Below are 20,050 nucleotides of genomic sequence, written 5' to 3' on the forward strand. Positions count from 1 at the left end.
AGTTTTGAAAATCCGAAATTATTCAGTTTAATTGATTATAAAGCCCTAACATTTTTTTCCATATCAACCAGTATTTTCATCTCACCATTTATCAGGGATTTCCTTTCCCCTGACAACTTTTAGTTTATTGAGATTTGTCATTAGTTTGGTTAAAAATGAAAGGATTTATAGAGCTGGAAGTTTCTAATCATGTTAACATTTAAGTTACTGATCTTTTTGGTTGCCTATTTTAGATCCACACTTGCAAAGTATCTCTGTAGAGACAGAAAGAAAGAACCACTATTGGGGAATTGCTGCAGAAGCTCAGATCTCTTTTAAATTTCACCTCTCACATCCTGTATCTTCCAGTTGTAGACTCTCTTGTCCTCATAAAGAGTCTATGAGCATCTATCTTATCCAAGACCCTCATCGTTCTGGAAAACTCTATAAGGTCACTCTTGAGACAATACATAGTAAAGAGAAATAGCTGAACCTATGCAATTTCTCCTTATAGCTGCAATCCTCCATTCCAGGTAACATCCTTGTGAACATCTCTGCACTCTCTCCATTGCTCGTGCATCTGTCCAGTGGTGTGCTGACCAGAAATTTACACAATACTCCATCAATATTTCTAAAGATGCTGCCATTTTAAAAAAGGGCAAAGACCCAACAGAGTGTTCCTCGTACAGGCCGATCTCTCTGCTCAATGTTGATGTAAAGATCTTAGCTAAAGTGTTGGCTCCTAGATTAGAAACCGTTATTCCCTCCATTATCTCTGATGACCAAACAGGCTTTATTAAAAACCGTCTCCCCTTTTTTTAACATTCAGCGTCTATTTAATATTTTATACTCAGTTCCAACTGGGACTCCTGAATGTGTTATCTCCCTTGATGTGGAGAAAGCATTTGATCGTATAGAGTGGAACTACCTTTTTGCAGTCTTAGAAAAATTTGACCTCGGCCAAAGTTTCATCTCTTGGATCCAATTGCTGTACCTGTGTCCTACTGCTTCTGTTCTAACTAATTTTCAGAAATCCCAAGTATTTAATCTCAAACATGGCACCTGTCAGGGATGCCCCTTAAGTCCCTTTCTCTTTGATTTGGCTATAGAACCTCTGGCGATAGCATTTCGAAAATGTCCTGAACTGACCGGGATTTGGAGAGGGAGTGTTGAGCATAAAGTCTCTCTCTATGCTGATGACTTATTACTCTTTCTCTCATATCCGTCTACATCCTTACCTCTAATGTTTTCACTTCTTGACCAGTTTAGCCAGATCTCTGGCTATAAACTCAACTTACATAAGAGTGAACTTTTCCCAATTAATAAAGAAGCACAAGAACTAATATTTCGTGATCTCCCTTTTAAAGTAGTCCATAATCAATTTACTTATCTTGGAATTACAGTCACAAGGAAGTTTAAAGATCTTTTCGTGAAAACTTTGTCAATCTTTCATATGCTACAAAACAGAGTCTGGTACAATGGTCTCCTCTATCTATGTCCTTGGTAGGTCGTATCAATGTTGTCAAAATGTATGTTCTCCCCAAATTTTTATACTTATTTCAATCTATCCCAATTTTTATTCCTAAATCTTTTTTTTTATTCCTTAGACTCTATTATTTTGTCATATCTGTGGCAGAATAAGCGCTCTAGAATTAATAAAATCCACCTCCAAAAATCTAAAAAAGAGGGTGGCATGGCTTTACCTAACTTTCACTTATATTACTGGGCAGCTAATATACGTTGTGCTGCCTTCTGGTCTTTCTTCCACGGTCAACCTGAGTGCCCTAACTGGGTGGCAATGGAGTTGAGCTCCACTAAAGAATTATCTATATCTGCACTTCTTGGTTCTGCACTCCCTAGCAGTCTGCCCAGATCAATAGCTAATCCTCTGGTTAGACACACTTTGCGTATATGGGCTCAGTTCAGGAAATGCTATGGTTTCCAGGGGTTTTCCGTTTCTAGCCCTGTCGCACATAATCACCTTTTTTTACCTACCACGTTCGATTCAGCATTCCATGTTTGGTACAGGAAGGGCATTAGACATTTTGAAGATCTCTTCATTGATAATCGCTTCACTTCTTTTCACCAGCTCTCTGTTAAGTTCAACCTGCCTAAAGCTCACTTTTTCAGATATCTCCAAATCCGACACCTTACTGCTCCTTTAATTCCTAACTTTCCTGAAATGCCTGCGAAAAATGATATGGACCTATTTCTTTCCATTAATCCACTACGTAAAGGTTTAATTTCAATTATCCGAGATAAACTAGCAGCCTTACGACGGGCCCCTGTGGATAAAATTAAAATGGCCTGGGAGCAGGATTTAAATATCTCCTTATCCGAGGAGAGCTGGGACTCAGTTCTCAAATCGGTTAACTCAACCTCTCTTTGTGCTTGCCATTGTCTCTTGCAGTTTAAGATTGTTCATAGAGCCCAGATGTCTAAATCTAAACGATCTTGATTCTACCCTGGCATTAGTCCGCTCTGTGATAAATGCAAGAGGGGCGTGGCCTCTCTCATCCATATGTACTGGTTCTGTCCTAGCTTGGAGAAATTCTGGAAAGATGTCTTCACTACATTATCGGGTATTCTGAATCAGCACCTAGAACCTAACCCCTTAATTGCTCTGTTCGGTTTTTGGGGCGAGACAGATTTATGTCTGGGTCCGACCAAATGCCGAATACTATCCTTTGCCTCTCTCCTGGCGAGACGCTTGATCCTCCTTAGATGGAGAGATGTTGCCCCGCCCACTCATGCGCAATGGCTTAACGACATTATGGCCTGCTTGGACCTCAAAAAAATTCATTATTCAGTTCTTAATTCGGATCTAAAGTTCCATAAGGTCTGGGGGCCTTTTATTGAGTACTTTCATAACCTTCCTCTTGACTAGGGTTTTTTTTTCTTTTCGGTCCCTTGCTTTCAGCTCCCTTTTTTTCTGGTAGTAGGCATTATTATCCTCTGTTGCTAAGTGTATTCACAGTCTGGGAGTTTGACTGTCCGGACTTATACTCTCTATATTGTGTGGTGGTTGGTCTGGAATTGTTGTTGTTTTTTTCTTGTGTTGTGGGGTTTGGGGAGGACACTAAGCTCACGTCTTTAATTTAGGTGCTTTTTTTTGTTAAATTCTCTTCCTTTGTAGCATATTGTTATTGTATGCTTAACCTTGCTCTGTATTAATGCTCCTCATTGGGATTTGGGGTTTTTAATTTTGTAAAATGTTTTGAAAAACTAATAAAAAAATTTAAAAAAAAAGATGCTGCCATTGACTTTGTATTTCCTTCCAGCATGTGACTTCCAGAAGCGAATTACCACACACTTGCCTGGATTAAGTTGGATCTGCCATTGATCTGCCCATCTCCACACAAATGCCACATGGCAGTTGTGGATTAACAATCAGTTAATAATAAAAAAAATAACAAATTTAATTTCATCCAGTTTCCTTTTTCTACACAAGGCATCCACCTCCACCATCTTGACAGTGATTTGTATATCACTGTGATGGTATTTGGTATGCTCCATGAAGTTTTGAACTGAAACAAAGATCTTAAGCCCTCTCTGATATGTGCCCTCACTAGAGGGAGTCTATAGTGTAGCCACCTACTCTTCAAAGACCTCTTCCCTCTTTATTGTCCATGGTGAGTTTAGCTGCCAATACCCACTATACGAGCAGTGGGTTCCCCTCCCTACCAAGGAGGGGATAGATCCAGCTGGTGAAGTAGCTTAAACACAGTTCATTTATTTTTAGTGAGTTTCCGTGAAAGCTATTTATTGAGGGATATTTCTCGTGTTGACTTGAGAATGCTTTGAAAGTACATTTTTCAAGCTAAGACTGAGGAAGGTTGAATATAAGATGCACAAGTCATTCACTTATTTCTACCAATTGTAAAAACATGAAAGCAATCAAACATGTAACACAAATGAAGGAATAATGTACCTTACCAGATGGCATTCCAATAATGAAGATAAACAAAATAATGCTTCCTGTTCTCCATCTGCAGGTACGTCCCCTTGGGTTTTCCATTCCAAAAGTATTAAATGGCTAAAGAAATAAAACCAATGAATTACAGCAAATTGTATTGCACAGAGGTGTTTCAAACAGTCATAGTCTCATAGTTATAGAAAGCTACAGCACAAAAACAGACCATTCCACTGGCAGCTCATTCCATATTCTTACGACCTTCCGAGTGAAGAAGTTTCCCCTCATGGTCCCTTAAACTGTTCACCTTTCACCCTTAACCCATGACATCCAGTTGTAGTCCCAACCAACCTCAGTGGAAAAAGCCTGCCTGTATTTCCCCTACCTATACCCCTAAATTTTGTATACCTCTGTCAAATCTCCCCCCAGTCTTCTTAATTCCAAGTAATAAAGTCCTAACCTATCAATATTTTCTTATAACTCAGATCCTCCAGTACTGGCAACATCCTTGAAAATTTTCTCTGAACCCGTTCAACCTTATTTCCATCTTTCCTTCAGTTAGGTGACCTAAACTGAATAGCTTATACTAAACTGTATAAGCTATTGGCCTCACCAATAGCTTATACAACTTCCACATAACATCCCATCCCCTGTACTCAATACATTGATTTATTAAGGCCAATGATTCCTTTGTTCTACCACACTCCTCAGCGCCTTACCATTCACTGTGTACCACCTACCCTGGCTGTTCCTACCAAAGTGCAATACCTCGCATTATCTGCATTAAATTCCATCTGCCAGCTTTCAGCCCATTTTTCCAGCTGGTCCAGATCGCACTGCCAACTCTGATGGTCTTGTTTGCTGTCCACTACACCCCCAATTTTGGTGTCATCACAAATTTGTTGGTCCAGTTAACCACACTATCAACCAGATATTGATTTAGATGACTAACAACGAAGTCAGTGCCGATCCCTGTGGCACTTCACTAGTCACAGGACTCCAGTCAGAGAGGCAACCATCTTCTACCACTCACTGGCATCTCACACAAAACCAATGTCCTACCTCATTTTGAATGCCAAGCAAATTTCTTGAAATTTCTTGACCCACCTCCCTTGTGGGACCTTGTCAAGTGCTTTGCTAAAGTTCATGTAGACAACATCCACTGCCTTGCCTTTACCAAATTTCTAGGTACTTTCACAAAACACTCTATAAGTTTGCTAGATACAACCTACCATGCACAAAGCTTTGCTGACTATCCCACATCTATCCAAATACTCATAAATCCGGTCTCTTGCAATACCTTCCAGTAACTTTTCTACTACTGATGTCAGGCTCACCAGTAGATCCTTTCTTAAATGGTGAAATGACAATAGCTATCCTCCAATCTTCAGGTACCCCACCACTCACTAAGGATGATTTTAATATCTCTGCTACGGCCCCTGCAAGTTCCACATTTGCCTTCCACAAATCCGCATAGGGACCCTACACATATATTCAAGGCCCTGGGGATTTAGCTACCCTAAGACAACTGATACCTTCTCCTCTGTAATCTGGACAGGGTCCCTGAAGTTTGCCTCCTGAGTAAATACAGATGCAAAACGTCCTTTAAGATTTCCCCCATCTCATTTGGATTATCATTCTGAACTTCCATAGGACTAATTTTGACCAACACAATCCTTTTGCTCTTACCTTGTCCATAGAATCCCTTAGGATTCTCCTTTACCTTATCAACTAGGCAACCTTATGCCTTATTTTAAGTCTCCTGATTTCTTTCTTAAGTGTTCTCTTGCATTTCTTATTCTTCAAAAGTATCTCATTTATTCCTACCTGCCTACACCTACCAAGCACCTCTTTTAAAAAAAATCTTAGCCAGGCCCTCAATATCTCTTGAAACCCAAGGTTCCCTAAACCTGTATCTTTACCTTGTATTTGGATAGGCACACATAAGCTTTTTACTCTGAAAATTTCACTTTTGAAGACCTCCAATTTACCAAGTACACCTTTGTCAGAAAACAGCCGGTCCCAATCCACATTTGGCAGACCCTTTCTGATAACACCAAAGTTGGCCTTTCTCCAATTTGGAATCTCAATCCCTGGAGCAGACTTGCTTCCTTTATGTTCATTTTGAACTACTGGCATTGCAATCACTGGTTGTAAAATGTTCCCCTACAAAAACTTCTGTCACCTGCCCTGTTTCAATCCCTAAGTATCTCACACTCTCCCTTTCTCTCTGGGACTTCTATGTACTGAATAAAGAAACTTTCTTCAACACATTTGACAAATTCTATCCCATCTAGTTCTTTTACAGTATGGGAGTTCCAGTCAATAATTGGAAAATTAAAATCACCTACTCTAACAATCTTTCTTGCAACTGTCTGCGACCTCTCTATAAATTTGTTCCTCTAAATCCCGTGGACTGCTGGGTAGTTAATAATATAGCCCTGTTAATGTGATCGTACATTTTTTATTCCTCAGCTCCACCTATAATGCCTTCTGAGACGAGTTCTCCAGTCTGTGGTAATATTTTCCCTGCTTAGTAATGCCACCCCTCCTCCTTTAATCCCTCCCTCTCAGTCACGTCTAAAACAGCAGAGCTCCAGAAGATTGAGCTGCCAGTCCTGCCCCTCCTGCAACCAAGCCCCATTAATGGCTACAACATCATAATTCCATGTGTTGATCTATGCCTTGAGCTCATCTGCCTTTCCTATATTACTTCTTGCATTGAAATATATGCAGGTCAGGAGATTAGTCACACTATGCTCAACCTTTTGATACCTGACTTTGGTTGCTGTCTTACCAATATCCGTCTCCGCAATCTCTCCATTATCTGTTCTAACGCTCTGTTTCCCATCCCACTGGAACTCTAGTTTACACCTCCTTGTGCAGCACCAGCAAACCTTCCCGCTACGATATTAGTCTCCTTCCAGTTCAGGTGCAAACCATCTCTTCTGTACAGGTGCAAACATAAGGAAATCTGCAGATGCTGAAAATTCAATCAACACACACAAAATGTAGGTGGAACACAGCAGGCCAGGCAGCATCTATAGGAAGAAGTACAGTCGATGTTCCGGGCCGGGACCCTTCATCAGGACTAACTTAAAGAAGAGATAGTCAGAGATCTAGAAGTGGAAGGGGAAGACGGAGATCTGAAATGATAGGAGAAGACAGGAGGGGGAGGGATGAAGATAAGAGGTAGAAAGCTGATTGGCAGGTACTACATTTCCTGGAAGGGAGCCCAATGATCCAATTATTTGACACCCTTCCTCATGCACTAACTCCTTAGCCACGTCTCATACCATCTATTCTTCCTATTTCTGGCCTGACTAGCACGTGGCATGTGTAGCAATTCTGAGATCACAACCTTGGGGGGTTCTGCTATTTAACTTAACGCCTCATCACTCTTCTTACCTATGTTGTTGGTACCTACATGAACTATGACCTCTGGATGCTCTCCCTCCAACTTAAGAATGCTGAGGACTCAGTCCAAGATATCTTGGACCATGGCAGCTGGGAGACAACATACTATCTTGGAATCTCATTCTTACCCACAAAACATCATTTCTTGTCCCCAAACTAACAAATCCCCTGTCACCACAGTACATCTCTTCTCTTCACTTTCCTTCTGAGCCATAGAGCCAGACTCAGTGCCGAAGAGCTGAATGCTGTGACTTTCTTCTGCTAGCTCATCCCCAGAACAGTATCCAGAGTGTAAGCCTGTTGTTGAGGAGGATGGCCACAGGTGTACTCTGCACTTACTGTTAACCCCTTTCCCCTTCCTGTCACCCAGTTTCCTGTGTCCTACACATTGGGCGTAACTACTTCCATGTATGTCCTATCTATCACCCCCTCAGTCTCCCGAATGATCCGGAGTTCATCCAGTTCCAGCTCCAACTCCTTAACATGGACAATTAGAATCTGCAGCTGGATGCACTTTGCGCAGGTGTACTGTGAAGGACACTGGAGGTCTCCCTGCCTCCGCACATTCGCATTCAACTATCCTGCCTGGCTTCTCTACTGTTTTAAATGTGCAGATCTAAAGAAATAAGCACAACAAATAAACTGGGGGAAAATCTACCTCCAGGTTTCTTTTGACCTTCACTCACTTAAGCCTCTCCTTTCCAAAGCCTTGAAGAGCTAAAGCTGCAAAAATCCCCACTCTAACACTTCTCACTCACACAAAGGCCGCTCCAGCAATGGCTACTCTACTTGCCCCGCCTTATTTTAATTTGTTCTTGCCAATCAATCTCGATTGCTGATCGGCCACTGCTCAAAACACCAAACTGCCATGAGTCAATGCCTTATGTACTCAATCGGCAAACCTGAATGTCATATTGAATTGTTCTTAAGCTAGATGCAGCTTTGTACAAAATCAGATGCAGGGTGCAAAATTAACGTTCTGCTGCTAATGAACATTCCTTGGCTTAAATTTGAAACCAGAATATGTTGTATTCATGAAGTCACAGGATTGGGACAGTTTTCAATGGAGGAAGAAGCTAATAAATGCATTGCCTCTGAAAATGTATGAAGTTCCCAACACCATCCTCTGCCTGTTGCTCTGGTGCTAATCCTATCCTGCACTGTGGAGTCATTTCTGATAACGTTATGTTAAAGAAACATCACACATGTACACCAAGCTCTGTTACAGTATACTGAATATTAGCCTGAATCTGTAAGTCAGGGTGAATAGGCCAGAAAGCACTCTGGGTCATAAGTATTGAATTGAAATGACTTTATTTCTTATATCCCTCACATACATGATGAGTAAAAATCTTAACGTTACATCTCCATCTAAGTGTGCAACATGCAATCATAGTAATTTAAAATAAATAAAATAGTCAATGTAATATAGAGTACACCCAAGTCAGTGTGGGTTCATCAGTCTGATGGCCTGGTGGAAGAAGCAGTCCTGGAGCCTGTTGGTCCTGGCTTTTATGCTGCAGTACCACTTCTCGAATGGTAGCAGCTGGAATAGATTGTGGTTTGGATGGCTTGGGTCCCCAGTGATTGTACACACTTTTTTACACACCTGTCCTTGTAAATGTCCTGAATCATGGGAAGTTCACAACTACAGATGTGCTGGGCTGTCCACACCACTCTCTGCAGAGTCCAGCGATTAAGGGAGATACAGTTCCCATCCTATACCAGTGATGCAGCCAGACAAGATGCTCTCAATTATGCCTCTGTAGAAAGTTCTTAGGATTTGGGGCCACATACAAAACTTCCTCAACCGCCTGAGGTGAAAGGGGTGCTGTTGTGCCTTTTTCACCACACAGCTGGTGTATACAGACCACGTGTGATCGTCGGTGATATGTATGTCAAAGAACTTGAAGCTGTTTACCCTCTCAAACCCAGATCCACTGATGTCAATAGGGGTTAGCCCCTCTCCATTCTTCATGTAATCCACAACCAGCTCCTTTGTATTTGTGACATTGAGGAAGAGGTTGTTTTCTTGACACCACTGTGTCAGAGAGATGACTTCTTCCTTGAAGGCCACATTGTTATTGTTTGAGATAAGGCCAATGAATGTAGTGTCATCAGCAAATTTAATTAGCAAATTGGAGCTGTGGGTGGCAATATAGTCATGGGTATACAGGGAGTAAAGGAGGGGACTCAGTTCCCAGCCGTGAGGGTGGGTACTGTATTGAGTTGCAGAGGGCTGGAGGTGAGGGAGCCTATTCTTACAACCTGCTGGCGATATGACAGGAAGTCCAGGATCCAGCTGCACAAGGCAGGGTCAAGTCCGAGGTCCTTGAGTTTCTTGTCGAGCGTGGATGGAACTATGGTGTTGAATGCTGAACTGTAGTCCCAGAACAGCATTCTCACATAAGCATCCAGATGTGTAAGGATGGTATGTAGAGCAGTGGCCATTGTGTCATCTGTTGATCGGTTGTGTTGGTAGGTGAATTGTAGGGGGACAAGTTTGGGCGGTAGCATGCTGCAGATGTAATCCTTGAGCAGCCTCTCAAAACATTTGCTTATTATTGAGGTGAATGCAGCAGGACACCAGTCATTCAGGCATGTTACCTTGGTCTTTTTTGGTACAGGGACAATGGTGGATAATTTGAAGCAGGAGGGCACTCTACTCTGGGAGAGGGAGGGATTAAAAATGTCAGTAAACAGACTGCCAGTTGTGTTGCACACTTTCTAAGTACTCACCCTCGGATGCTGTCCGGTCCTGCAGTCTTGCAACTATCCACTCATTGGAAACATCTGTGTACCTCAGCCTCAGAGATGACCAGGTTGCAGGTTATAGCGGTGGCTTTCCTCGGAGGCTCAGAGTTAGCGACATCAAACCGAGCATAAACGCGATTGAGGTCATCTGGGAGAAAGGCCATAATGTTGGTGGCACCACAACATCTGGTTTTGAAGTTTGCGATGGAACGCAGCCCTCGCCACAAGCCACATGTGCTATTCATTGTGAATCTTGACTCAATCTTCTCCCTATTTGCTGTTGTGCATATCATAGCTGCCTTTCTTGAGCTCTAGTTGATCTTCAGTGATATAAGCTCGATGTCACGTTGTAAGTGCTGCTTGCATGGAACTATTGATCCAGGGTTTCGGGAAGACCCTGACCGACTTCTGGGGGCAACATCATCAATGTACTTCTGGATGAAGCACGTGACTCTGTCAGTGAACTTGGAGACATTCTCATCATGGAAGACATTCCATTCTTATGCATGTTACTGAGGTTGAATACATTTTCACCATTGACCCCTTCTACACCCCGTTGTTCTCCTTTCTCTTCACTCACATGGGAGAGAAGGTACAAAAGCTTGAAAACATGTACCCCTAGGCTCAAAGACATGTTCTATCTGTTGTAAAACTCTGAAACAGATCTTTTATGTTTTCTCAAACTACCTCATTGCAATACTTGCACCGTAATTGTCTTTGTGAACTCAACAACCATCACACCAGATTCTATATACTCTTTTTTTCCCATTGTTTTGTACTACCTTGTTGTACTTACAGTATATATGTATGGAATGGTCTGTCTGGATTGTCTATAAACAAAGCTTTTCACCATATCTCCATACTTGTGACAATAGTTAACCAATTACCAAATCCTTTTACACACCACCATTATCCTTTGAGAAGTCATGGAACCCACTCTCTTTCACACCTTGTAACAGATGCTCATGAAAAGGACTTATTATTCATGTTTACATTCTGTTTCATCAATGTGCTTTCATATCAGGGAACATTACAGGAGAAGAAACACTGGGAATTAGTGCTGAGCTTAAAGTTTTTACAGAACCGAAGGATACAAACTATCTGTTTAAGATTCAGACTGCTGCCAGGGAGAGCATTGGGGTTGGTGACAATGGAATGAAGCAGGTAGCTGCTAGAGTTAACTGTATGAAAAACAAAGCTAAGTTTGTTCTTCCACAGAATTGTAGATCCTCATCCCTGGTTAATCTATCCATCCCCTCCACAAACTCATTCATTTGATCTTTCACAAAGCATGCAAGTAAAAATTGAAAATACTAATTAATGGTTTTGAGACAATTATTACAAATATTGAGTAACACCCACACTAATCCATTTGTAAAGCAACACATTAGGGACCTGACCATTGAATATTTCACAATTGTTTTGAAGATAAGTGAACTTATGTTCATAAACAGATGCAGGCAAGGTGGCTGAGAGTCTACTCGCAAGTGTAGAACACCAGGAAGGAACTAAGATAAATCGCACATTGCAAGTGAACTCAAATGTAGAAGTTACACAAGCCATAGTAATGGTCAAGCATTTCAGAGGAAACCCTGCTTAATTCTGTTTAGCTTTCTGACAAAAAACTTAAAACTCTAAATTAAATCCCATATAGTTTCTTTTGTGTTGAAGTTCCTGTACCTTTGTGTAGCGGATGGTTTTTGGGTCTTTGTCATGACTCTTTATTCTACATGTCTTCTTAAAATAAACTTGATCTTAAGTCATTTACAATGGTGTTTCTGAGATCCAGCTTCTTATACAACTGTTGAATTCCCCGGTTACTATCACCCTCCCAACTCTGGCAACTCTATAACCTGTTAGGCACTTACTGTTTCCAAACTGAATAAAAACAGAGAAAGCTGTAAACTCTCAGCAGGGCACACAGCACATGTGGAAAGCAAAGACTTTCAGAATGGATTTCTGTTTTTATCTCAGACTTGCAGCACCTGATGTCATCTAATTTTCAGTTAATTTTTCATCTTCACTTTTCCCCTTGGAATGCTTCAGGAAAATGGCTCACATGGGACTGGTTTGCCCCTTGGTCGAGTTCTAGGTTCATCAGGACTCACAGACTTAAAAAACATTCACTTCCATAGGGTCACAATGGAACTCAAAAGAAACCTCCACCACCAACCATCTCTCAAGCATCTGATCCCTTTCAACAATGTCCAAGGATTTCAACGTTTACCTTGACATCATGGTTAAATATTCCATTGCAGGAAATATACTTTATAACTTCAAAAGAAACATTAATGTCTTGTTGAAAGCATGAAGGGACATTTTTTTTTTACAGAAAACACTAAGGTCAGAGGAGTAAATGATTATTTTCGTCCTCCTGTGAAAATGCTCAATGTTCAGCATTAGATTTCTAGTTACTATGTAAATTTCTAATGGGATTAGTCTGATATCAAACATTAAAATTCTTAACAAATAATGAAAAATAATGATGTACTGGCACTTACCCTGGAGAGACAATGCTTTCAGCTATGCAGGGGTATCTCTGACACCAGTTCTCTTTACTTCAGAAAAAAATGTAGAAACCTACAGTTCTGCTTTTCTGGATTAACTGATAATATTCATTTCCGGAGGTGACCTGCTGATTCAAAAGCAAGGCTTACAAGATAAAACCCCACTACTGTGGAAGATTATTAACCTACTGATGATGTATTGGAGGAAATTCATTTGTCTATCAACAAAACATTGAAAATCCCCTGAAAAAAATTAACCACAAATGAATTTGATCTCAAAATGTTGAAGTGTCAAATTCCCTCACGGCATTGGTGGAAAATTATTCTGTCCCTTGAGTTCATACTGGCTCAGTGATCAATCCCACTCCCCTACAAACTTATCCTTGTAAACTGGTTTCCTTACAATCCTACCAATCTTCCCCATATGCTACCACTCACCTCTGGGGTGGGTGCCATTTGAACAGGCCAATTCAGCCACCAACCCGCGTGGCTTTGGGTCCTTTAGGGGAGGGAGGAAACAGAGGAACCCAAGTGAAACACATGTACTCATAAGAAGAACATGCAAAGTCTAATTCAGGAGTGAAGTTTCCATGTAAAAGACTAAGTATTGTTGAAATCACATGGGGGCGGATAAAACTTCATGTGCTCTTCAAACTGGGAAATATTTCTAAGAATACTTTCAAATGTTCAAAGGTCGAATTTAATGTCAGAGAAATGCATATAATATTCATCCTGAAATGCCTTTTCTTCACAAACATCCATGAAGACAGAGAATTGCCCCAAAGAATGAATGACAGTTAAACATGAGAACCCCAAGGTCCCCCCCACCAGCTCTCCCCCTCTGGCATGTAAGCAGCAGCACGCAATGATCCCCCCTCCCACCCATCAGCAAAAAAAAGGCAGATCAGTACCATCACCAAGCTCAAGAGTGTGCAAAGCAATAGCAAGAAAGCAGGCCAAAGTTACTCCAAAGGCTTCACATTTCATCTGACATTTGACAAATCATAGGTTCTCTCTCTCCATGGCAAGGGAGAGGGAGGTGAACCCCATTTTCACAGTGAGCAGGAGACAGAACAACAACCCACTGGTTTACAATGTTAAAAGTCCGAAGCTCTGTGTCCGAATTTCTCAAAGACCTTGGGTCTTCGGGTCCACAGCGAAAGAATTTCCGGCCTCCCTGAAGACACACAAGACTCCTGCCATGACACTGTGAAAATAAAAATCAGGAATAAGTTACTTCTAGATTGGAATTATTTTTAGATCAGAATATATATTTTTTGATATATATATCTCTCTAAAAATGTATGATATATATATATATATAAATCTATGCCCACAAGAGTCATCACACATTCTGGCAACAACATAGCATGCCCACAATGTTCACAGCCAACATAGAGAAAGCAACAACACCAGCAAAACAAGCCTCTTTGGTTCACTGGGGTATGGTTGAGCTGTCACACTAAGCGCTCCCCAACGCACACTGCAACAGGCCTGAGGAAACCAGATTGTCTGAGAAATTCATCAATGCTGTACAAAATGTTTCCTTTGTGTGCTGTCCTATTCTGAGCCATAACTAAGAGGGTCACCAGGCCCCAGGTGAAAACCAGATTCAGGGCTGCAGGTTTAACACATAATTCATCAATCAGATAGCAAACAGAAATTGGTACCAAGTGATCACTTACTGGGGCTGGCCAGCAAACATGAGGTCAACAGATTTTAAGGAGGACTCCAAAAGGGAGAGAGAAAGGTTGACAGGCAGGGAGTTTAGGGAATGATTTCCCGAGACTACTGGTATGCAGAAGATGTGGCTGGCTAAGGTGTAGTGACTACTTTTAAAAGACCAGCACTTGAGAAACTCCAGTAACTTGGAGGGCTGGAAGCAGATACAGAGACAGGGAGTGGAGAGACCATGGCTGAGAATCCAAATTAGAATCAGGTTTATTATCACTGTCACTGTCATATGTTATGAAATTTGTTTTGTGGTAGCAGTACAGAGCAAAACAAAAATGACTATAAGTTATAAATTAAATGATGCACAATACGAATAATGAGCTGTGCTCCTGGGTTAATAAACTGTTCAGAAATCTGATGGCGGAGGGGAAGAAGCTGTTCCTAAAGCATTGAGTGGGGGTCTTCAGGTTCCTGTCCTTTCTCTGCAATGGTGGAAATACAAAGAGGGCATGTCTGGATAGTGAGGGGTTTTAATAATGGATACCACCTTTTCTGAGGCACCACCTCTTAGGATGTCCTGGATGGTGGGGAGCATTGTGCATGTGATGCAACTTATAGAGACACTGTGACATGACTCAGTCAATACCTCTCTCTCCTGTGCATCTCCTCATCACTGTTGGAGATTCTGTAGTGTCATTGAATTTGTTAAAGTGGAAACAATGCTTCTCCTACTCTTTGCCACTGAAGTTCCTTTTACTGCTCAATAAACTAAGTCACATGATTTGGCATTTAACCTTAGGTATCCATTGCTACCTGTTAGTGTCAGTAAACATGGAGGAAGCTTGACACAAAAAGCAGACCAGTGGAGATAATTCAGCAGCAAATGACAAATTTAATAATAGACCACAAAGTATTAAGCCACAAGTGATACAAAACAAAAGGGAATAGCAACTAAACAGAACAGACAACAAGGTAAACTTTAGACTGGGAGAGTGAAACCTAGTAGTGACTTGTTGAGGCCAGCTGGTTTGATGAGTGAACAAGGACCATGGATGAGAACTGGGGTTAAATTGGTTGCAGGTGAGGAGTCTGAAATGAGTGGCAGGTGAATCCTGTTAGCTGGGTGGAAATGAGAGTTGCTCCCTTGTGCAGTCTTGGAGTTGTCAGCAAGGGCAAGCCTGACAGGACCTTTCCGCCTATGGCAGGCCGTTGATGGCCCAGGATGATCCACGCGGATTTGGTGGAGCGCATAGATGAGCAATAGATCCAAGATGGAACTGACCACCACCCAAGACCTCTCCTCAGGGCTGTCCCCTTCTGTGTCAACCAAGTGCTGCAGTCCCAGTTTGTGGTAATGTGAATGCAAGAAAAGATGATCTGTGTGCGCTGGACCAACTTCGTATTTTGGAGTTAGGGAATATAGCAAATATTCATTTCAACACTTACCAGTCTTTAGATCTGAATGTGGATTGCAGATTGAATTTAAAATGCATCTAAAATAATGGTCTTCCTGGGCTAAGTTTATGTATGGGCTAAATCGCTTGACCTGTCCGTTTGTTCAGAGATAGTAGTGATTAACATTCATTTTGAGTGTCTGGAATGTTGGTGCAAAGGTCTAGGGGTCTGAAGATTATATTTAATTTAAAGGAAGCATTATGAATGCATTGTAACTATAGAAACTGTCCAGCTGTTACCTTTGACCTTTAGCATATAAAATTGTGATGTAATCTGGGGTCATGGTGCCTCTCTCCAGAGCAACTCCAAATATTGTCAGTTTGCGTGTGCCAATAAACTTTTATACTACCAACAGCGTGTCTCTCTGGTCACTTTCATTGACCGTCACAACATTTGGAGGCTCATCCGGGATACTTTTATGACCCATCAATCTCAGTAGTCTAAGGTCTTTGAGGTTACCACCCGTGCTTAGATCTGTTCAGGTCAATAACCATTACATCATGGCATATTGCGAACATGGCGGAGAACTGAACTAGCAAATAGAAAAGTAGTGTGGTGTGTGTGTGTATGTGTTGTGTAAGAGACCAGATACATTTTGGGGTAACTTGGTGAAACAGGGCCACCAGTTGAAAATGGTGGTTACTGATCATTTGGGGGAATTGTAAAGTAGCAGACTCGTTTGTGAGTGGGTTTGTGTGTTTAAGCGTAAGTCTTAATGTAGCTTTTAAATGAAAAGGAATACAACAGGCACTGTGAGTTCAGGTGCAGAGTATATATTCTGTTGTTTGAAGTGTATACTGTTTAATTTTTATCTGTTATTTATATTTTGCGTAGTGTGGGAGTTAATGTGGAGATATTTGAAGCGGGGGTTTTACCCAGATATATCTGTCAGGAAGGCACCGATTGAAGTCAGGTAACATCAAGTCAAGAGCCCTAACAACCCAAGCCAGCCCTTGACCCTGATTATGACTATCCATAAGCCCATCAGCCCTAGGGAAAAGCAAAGCATGTTTACAGAGATGTCCTCGCTTTAGTCACCTGCAGGAATGCAGAATTCTAATGCAAGCTCAAGGAAACTATTGAATTTCACCAGATGCACCCCAAAGATATTCATGTGTTGCTAAAAGCAATATGAGAAATATGTGGGAGAATATGGCCCAGGGATTGCAGGATAGTACATGGGCAATTACCAGGAAAGCCAGCAATGAAGGTAGATATTGCTTCTTTAAGGGGGTGGTGAGGGGGAGCTGTGAGGTGACTGGGGAACGATAATGTCAGTGCTTTAGAGAGCTGCTGAGCCTGTCATGTGCAACACCCTGGGAAAGGTTTCACTGTTAATGTAATGGTTTCTCTGTAGCAAAAGTGTTTGGGTTATAACTTGAGATAATGGGGGCTTTGGAATGTGCAGCGTCCAATTAGGGGACGTTTTTCTTTCTTGTGTGCCCGAGAGCGAGGGATTCACAGGCCTTTGCTCAGCAGAAAATGGAGAGAGAAGATTCCAGAACGGAGAGGTCATAGACTACAGGAGTCGAAGACGTCCGGGCAAAATTGATGGACAATGAACAGACAGGAAAATTGTGAGCTCCAATGTGCGCATTAGACTGTTTCCTTAAAGTGGGCCCTTTTTGTTTTCTTTACTAACCCTATAGTCAAGTTAAGAATTAAAAAGCTCAATCATTTAATTACACATGGTGTACTCCTGGTTATTTCATGCACTGATTTGTAACAGGGGAAAACATCAGGCAACATCCACACAAACGAGATTTCACAAGTTTAACGGACTGGAGAGAGATTAGTGCTGCTGATGGAACCTGAGGGTTACAATTGTGGGGATATTGTTCCGGGATTGATTTCATTGGATGCTGTGTGATAGCGCTGAGCATTGACCCAGTGGGCTGTGTGTTTAAGTCTGTGCTGGTATGGATGCTGCTGGGGTGGAACAGTGGCGTTCATCCACAGGGGTTACCGGTAATTAACGTGTGCGTGGTGAGTGGGGCAGATACTCGTACTCCGGATGAACTGTTAATTCACCTGTTAAGTACTGGTAAAGTTGTCGACAATATTATGATTGCGAGGCCAAGGCTTGATAACATGGTGGGTACAGAACTCATTTTACTGCAGACTAGCGCTGACATAACGGCAGCGGAGCTAGCCGAAACACGTCGATTTTCCTGTAGCTGGGGGCGAGGAATTCAAAGACAGGCTACTATCATTTCTGAGGAGTGAGGAGAAGGAGTGGTTGGATTTGGAATGTCTAATTAGTCCCCATCCCCCAGAGAAGAGTGAGAATTCCGAGTTATATCCACCCTTACCTCTTTGGCGAATAAATGGAAAAATGCCGAGGTCCAAAGTCCCAGCTATGGTCGGTTCCTCCTATTCTCTGGAATAACGGCCACCCCCGAGGGGGAAGAGGAGTATGAGAACTGGGCGGAGCAGACCTCTCAGTTGATAGATCAGTGGCTCTGCTCTGATGACGTAAAGCGACAGAGATTGGTTGAGAGTTTGAGGAGGCTGGCTGCTGACATAAAGTTCTGGTACCCCCTAGCCACTGCTGCCGATTACATGGGAGCACTAGAATATGCATTTGGCACGACAAATAGAGCTCATGGTGGGCTTCCAGAACATGCATCAGAAGAAGGGGGAGAAGCTTTCTGCCTATATCTTTCACCTAGAGAAATTGACTGTGGCACAGAGGGATCATTCAGGTTGCAAAGGGCAACTGAGGTAGATCAGTTAAGAATGGACCAGGTTGCAAAGGGCACCCAGTCCCAGGACCTAATCACTTGGGGTCTCCAACTGTCTTGTAAGATGTGCCCCCTGCCCCCTCATTTGTTGAGCTGATCAGAGATGTACGAGAGGAGGAGAATGTGCCAGAGGCACGGCAGGCCTCGGTCAGCAGGGTATAATCCTCGGTAGTGGTCCATTGCTGTGAAGTGACCACGGATAGCCTACCCCAGGGGGTGGTAGAGGAGATTGGGGCAGAGTTGAGGACAGAGATGTCCCGCTGGTTATCAGCAGGTGTGATGCCCATATGATGGAACTGATAGGGAGGCAAATCCTCTATGGGGTCAGACTATGCGGAGGGCAGCTAACAGCTGGTGGCACATAAGAAGGGAAGTGGCCGGTATTGTCTGTTATAACTGTGGTGAAGAGGGACACTTCAGATGGGAGCATGAATGACAGGAAACCCTCCAGAGAGTGAGCCCCTGGGTACCTAAGCAGAGAGAGTCACTGGGAAAAAGGGGCACTGTGAGGGGGTGGTCTGGCATATCAGGAGGGAGACATTCCTGAAAGCTTAGTGGGGCCAAGTTCTAGGGTATCACTACAGATAGAGGGTACTTATGCTAGAGCCATACTTGACAGAGGGTCACAGGTCACTTTGCTGTACCGTTCATCTTACAACCAGTATTTGATGTATTTACCATTGATGCTATTGAGTGCACTGGAGATCTGGGGTCTTAGTGCAAATGACTATCCGTATGAAGGTTATTTGTCAATGAAGCTGGAATTTTTGGAGGCCGATGTGGGAGTGGCTGAGGTCCTTGATACATTAGTGCTGGTTTGTCCAAGACCCCGTTGAGAAGGGTGGCATTTAAATTCTTGTGGGGACCAACACACTTATTGTGAGGAGCCTGCAAGGAGAAAGCTGGAGAGAGCTTCCTGAGAACATTGTCCGTTCACCCGATGTTTCGAGCTGCTTTTGAGGAAGTGCATGGCTGCATTGGGCTGGATAATGAGTTTAGACAAGGGGCTGTGTGGTTCACCCAGACAAAGGCAATCATGTGATAGCCCAGGGAAGTAGCAAGAGTAATGGGAAACCCCAAATTTCCCGGAATTCCAGAGGGCAAGGCCTTCTTGGTGTATGCTCCGGAAGACCATGAAGAGGAGTTGGGAGTGCCTGCTGAGGTACTAATGAGGCCCGGACTGCAGAACCCTCATTGTACAGGTGAACAGGATGGCAGTGATTGTCAGGGACACTACGAAGATGGAGGTCACCTTCAAGCTGGGGATGCCCCTGGCAAATCTTTTCCCGGTGACGGTAATGTTTAGTGTCCCTGTGAGTCAGGCTGGGGAGGAACTCATGGAAAAGGGAGAAAGTTGACCACTGAGTCATTCAACTTTGGGGACTCCCCGGTGCCTGCAGGTTGGAAAAGGAGGCTGGTAGAGAAGATGTTGAAGCTGGAAGGTGTCTTTTCCACTGACAAGTTTGATGTGGGTTGTTCCAAGAGCACACGTCAACTATCCGGATGACTGAGGACACACAGTTCAGAAAGAGATCATGGCGATTGGCCCCTGCAAAGGTGGAAGACGTTCGGCAACATTTGTGTCAGTTGAAGGAAGCTGGGATCAT

At 42.6% G+C, this 20,050-nt stretch overlaps 1 protein-coding gene across 4 annotated transcripts in view; it reads right to left on the reverse strand.

Annotated features, from left to right (window-relative positions):
- Nucleotides 1-12,615, reverse strand: part of LOC140740538 (adhesion G-protein coupled receptor G1-like) — a 45,323-nt gene extending 32,708 nt beyond the window's left edge. For 3 of the 4 annotated variants that reach the window (XM_073069789.1, XM_073069786.1, XM_073069788.1), the window contains exons 1-2: nucleotides 12,565-12,615; nucleotides 3,916-4,015 (exon numbers count right to left, since the gene is read on the reverse strand). Coding sequence is in view for 2 of the 4 variants with exons in the window: in XM_073069786.1 (XP_072925887.1) it covers nucleotides 3,916-3,997 (82 nt within the window). In the remaining 2 variants the exon portion in view is untranslated. Of the gene's footprint in view, nucleotides 1-3,915; nucleotides 4,016-10,048; nucleotides 10,137-12,564 lie in introns of those variants that run through there. The other variant, XM_073069787.1, reaches the window with a different exon arrangement.
- Between the last annotated feature and the right edge of the window lie 7,435 nt (nucleotides 12,616-20,050).

Source organism: Hemitrygon akajei, chromosome 17 (assembly GCF_048418815.1).
Source record: "Hemitrygon akajei chromosome 17, sHemAka1.3, whole genome shotgun sequence".
NCBI classification, from domain to species: Eukaryota; Metazoa; Chordata; class Chondrichthyes; order Myliobatiformes; family Dasyatidae; genus Hemitrygon; species Hemitrygon akajei.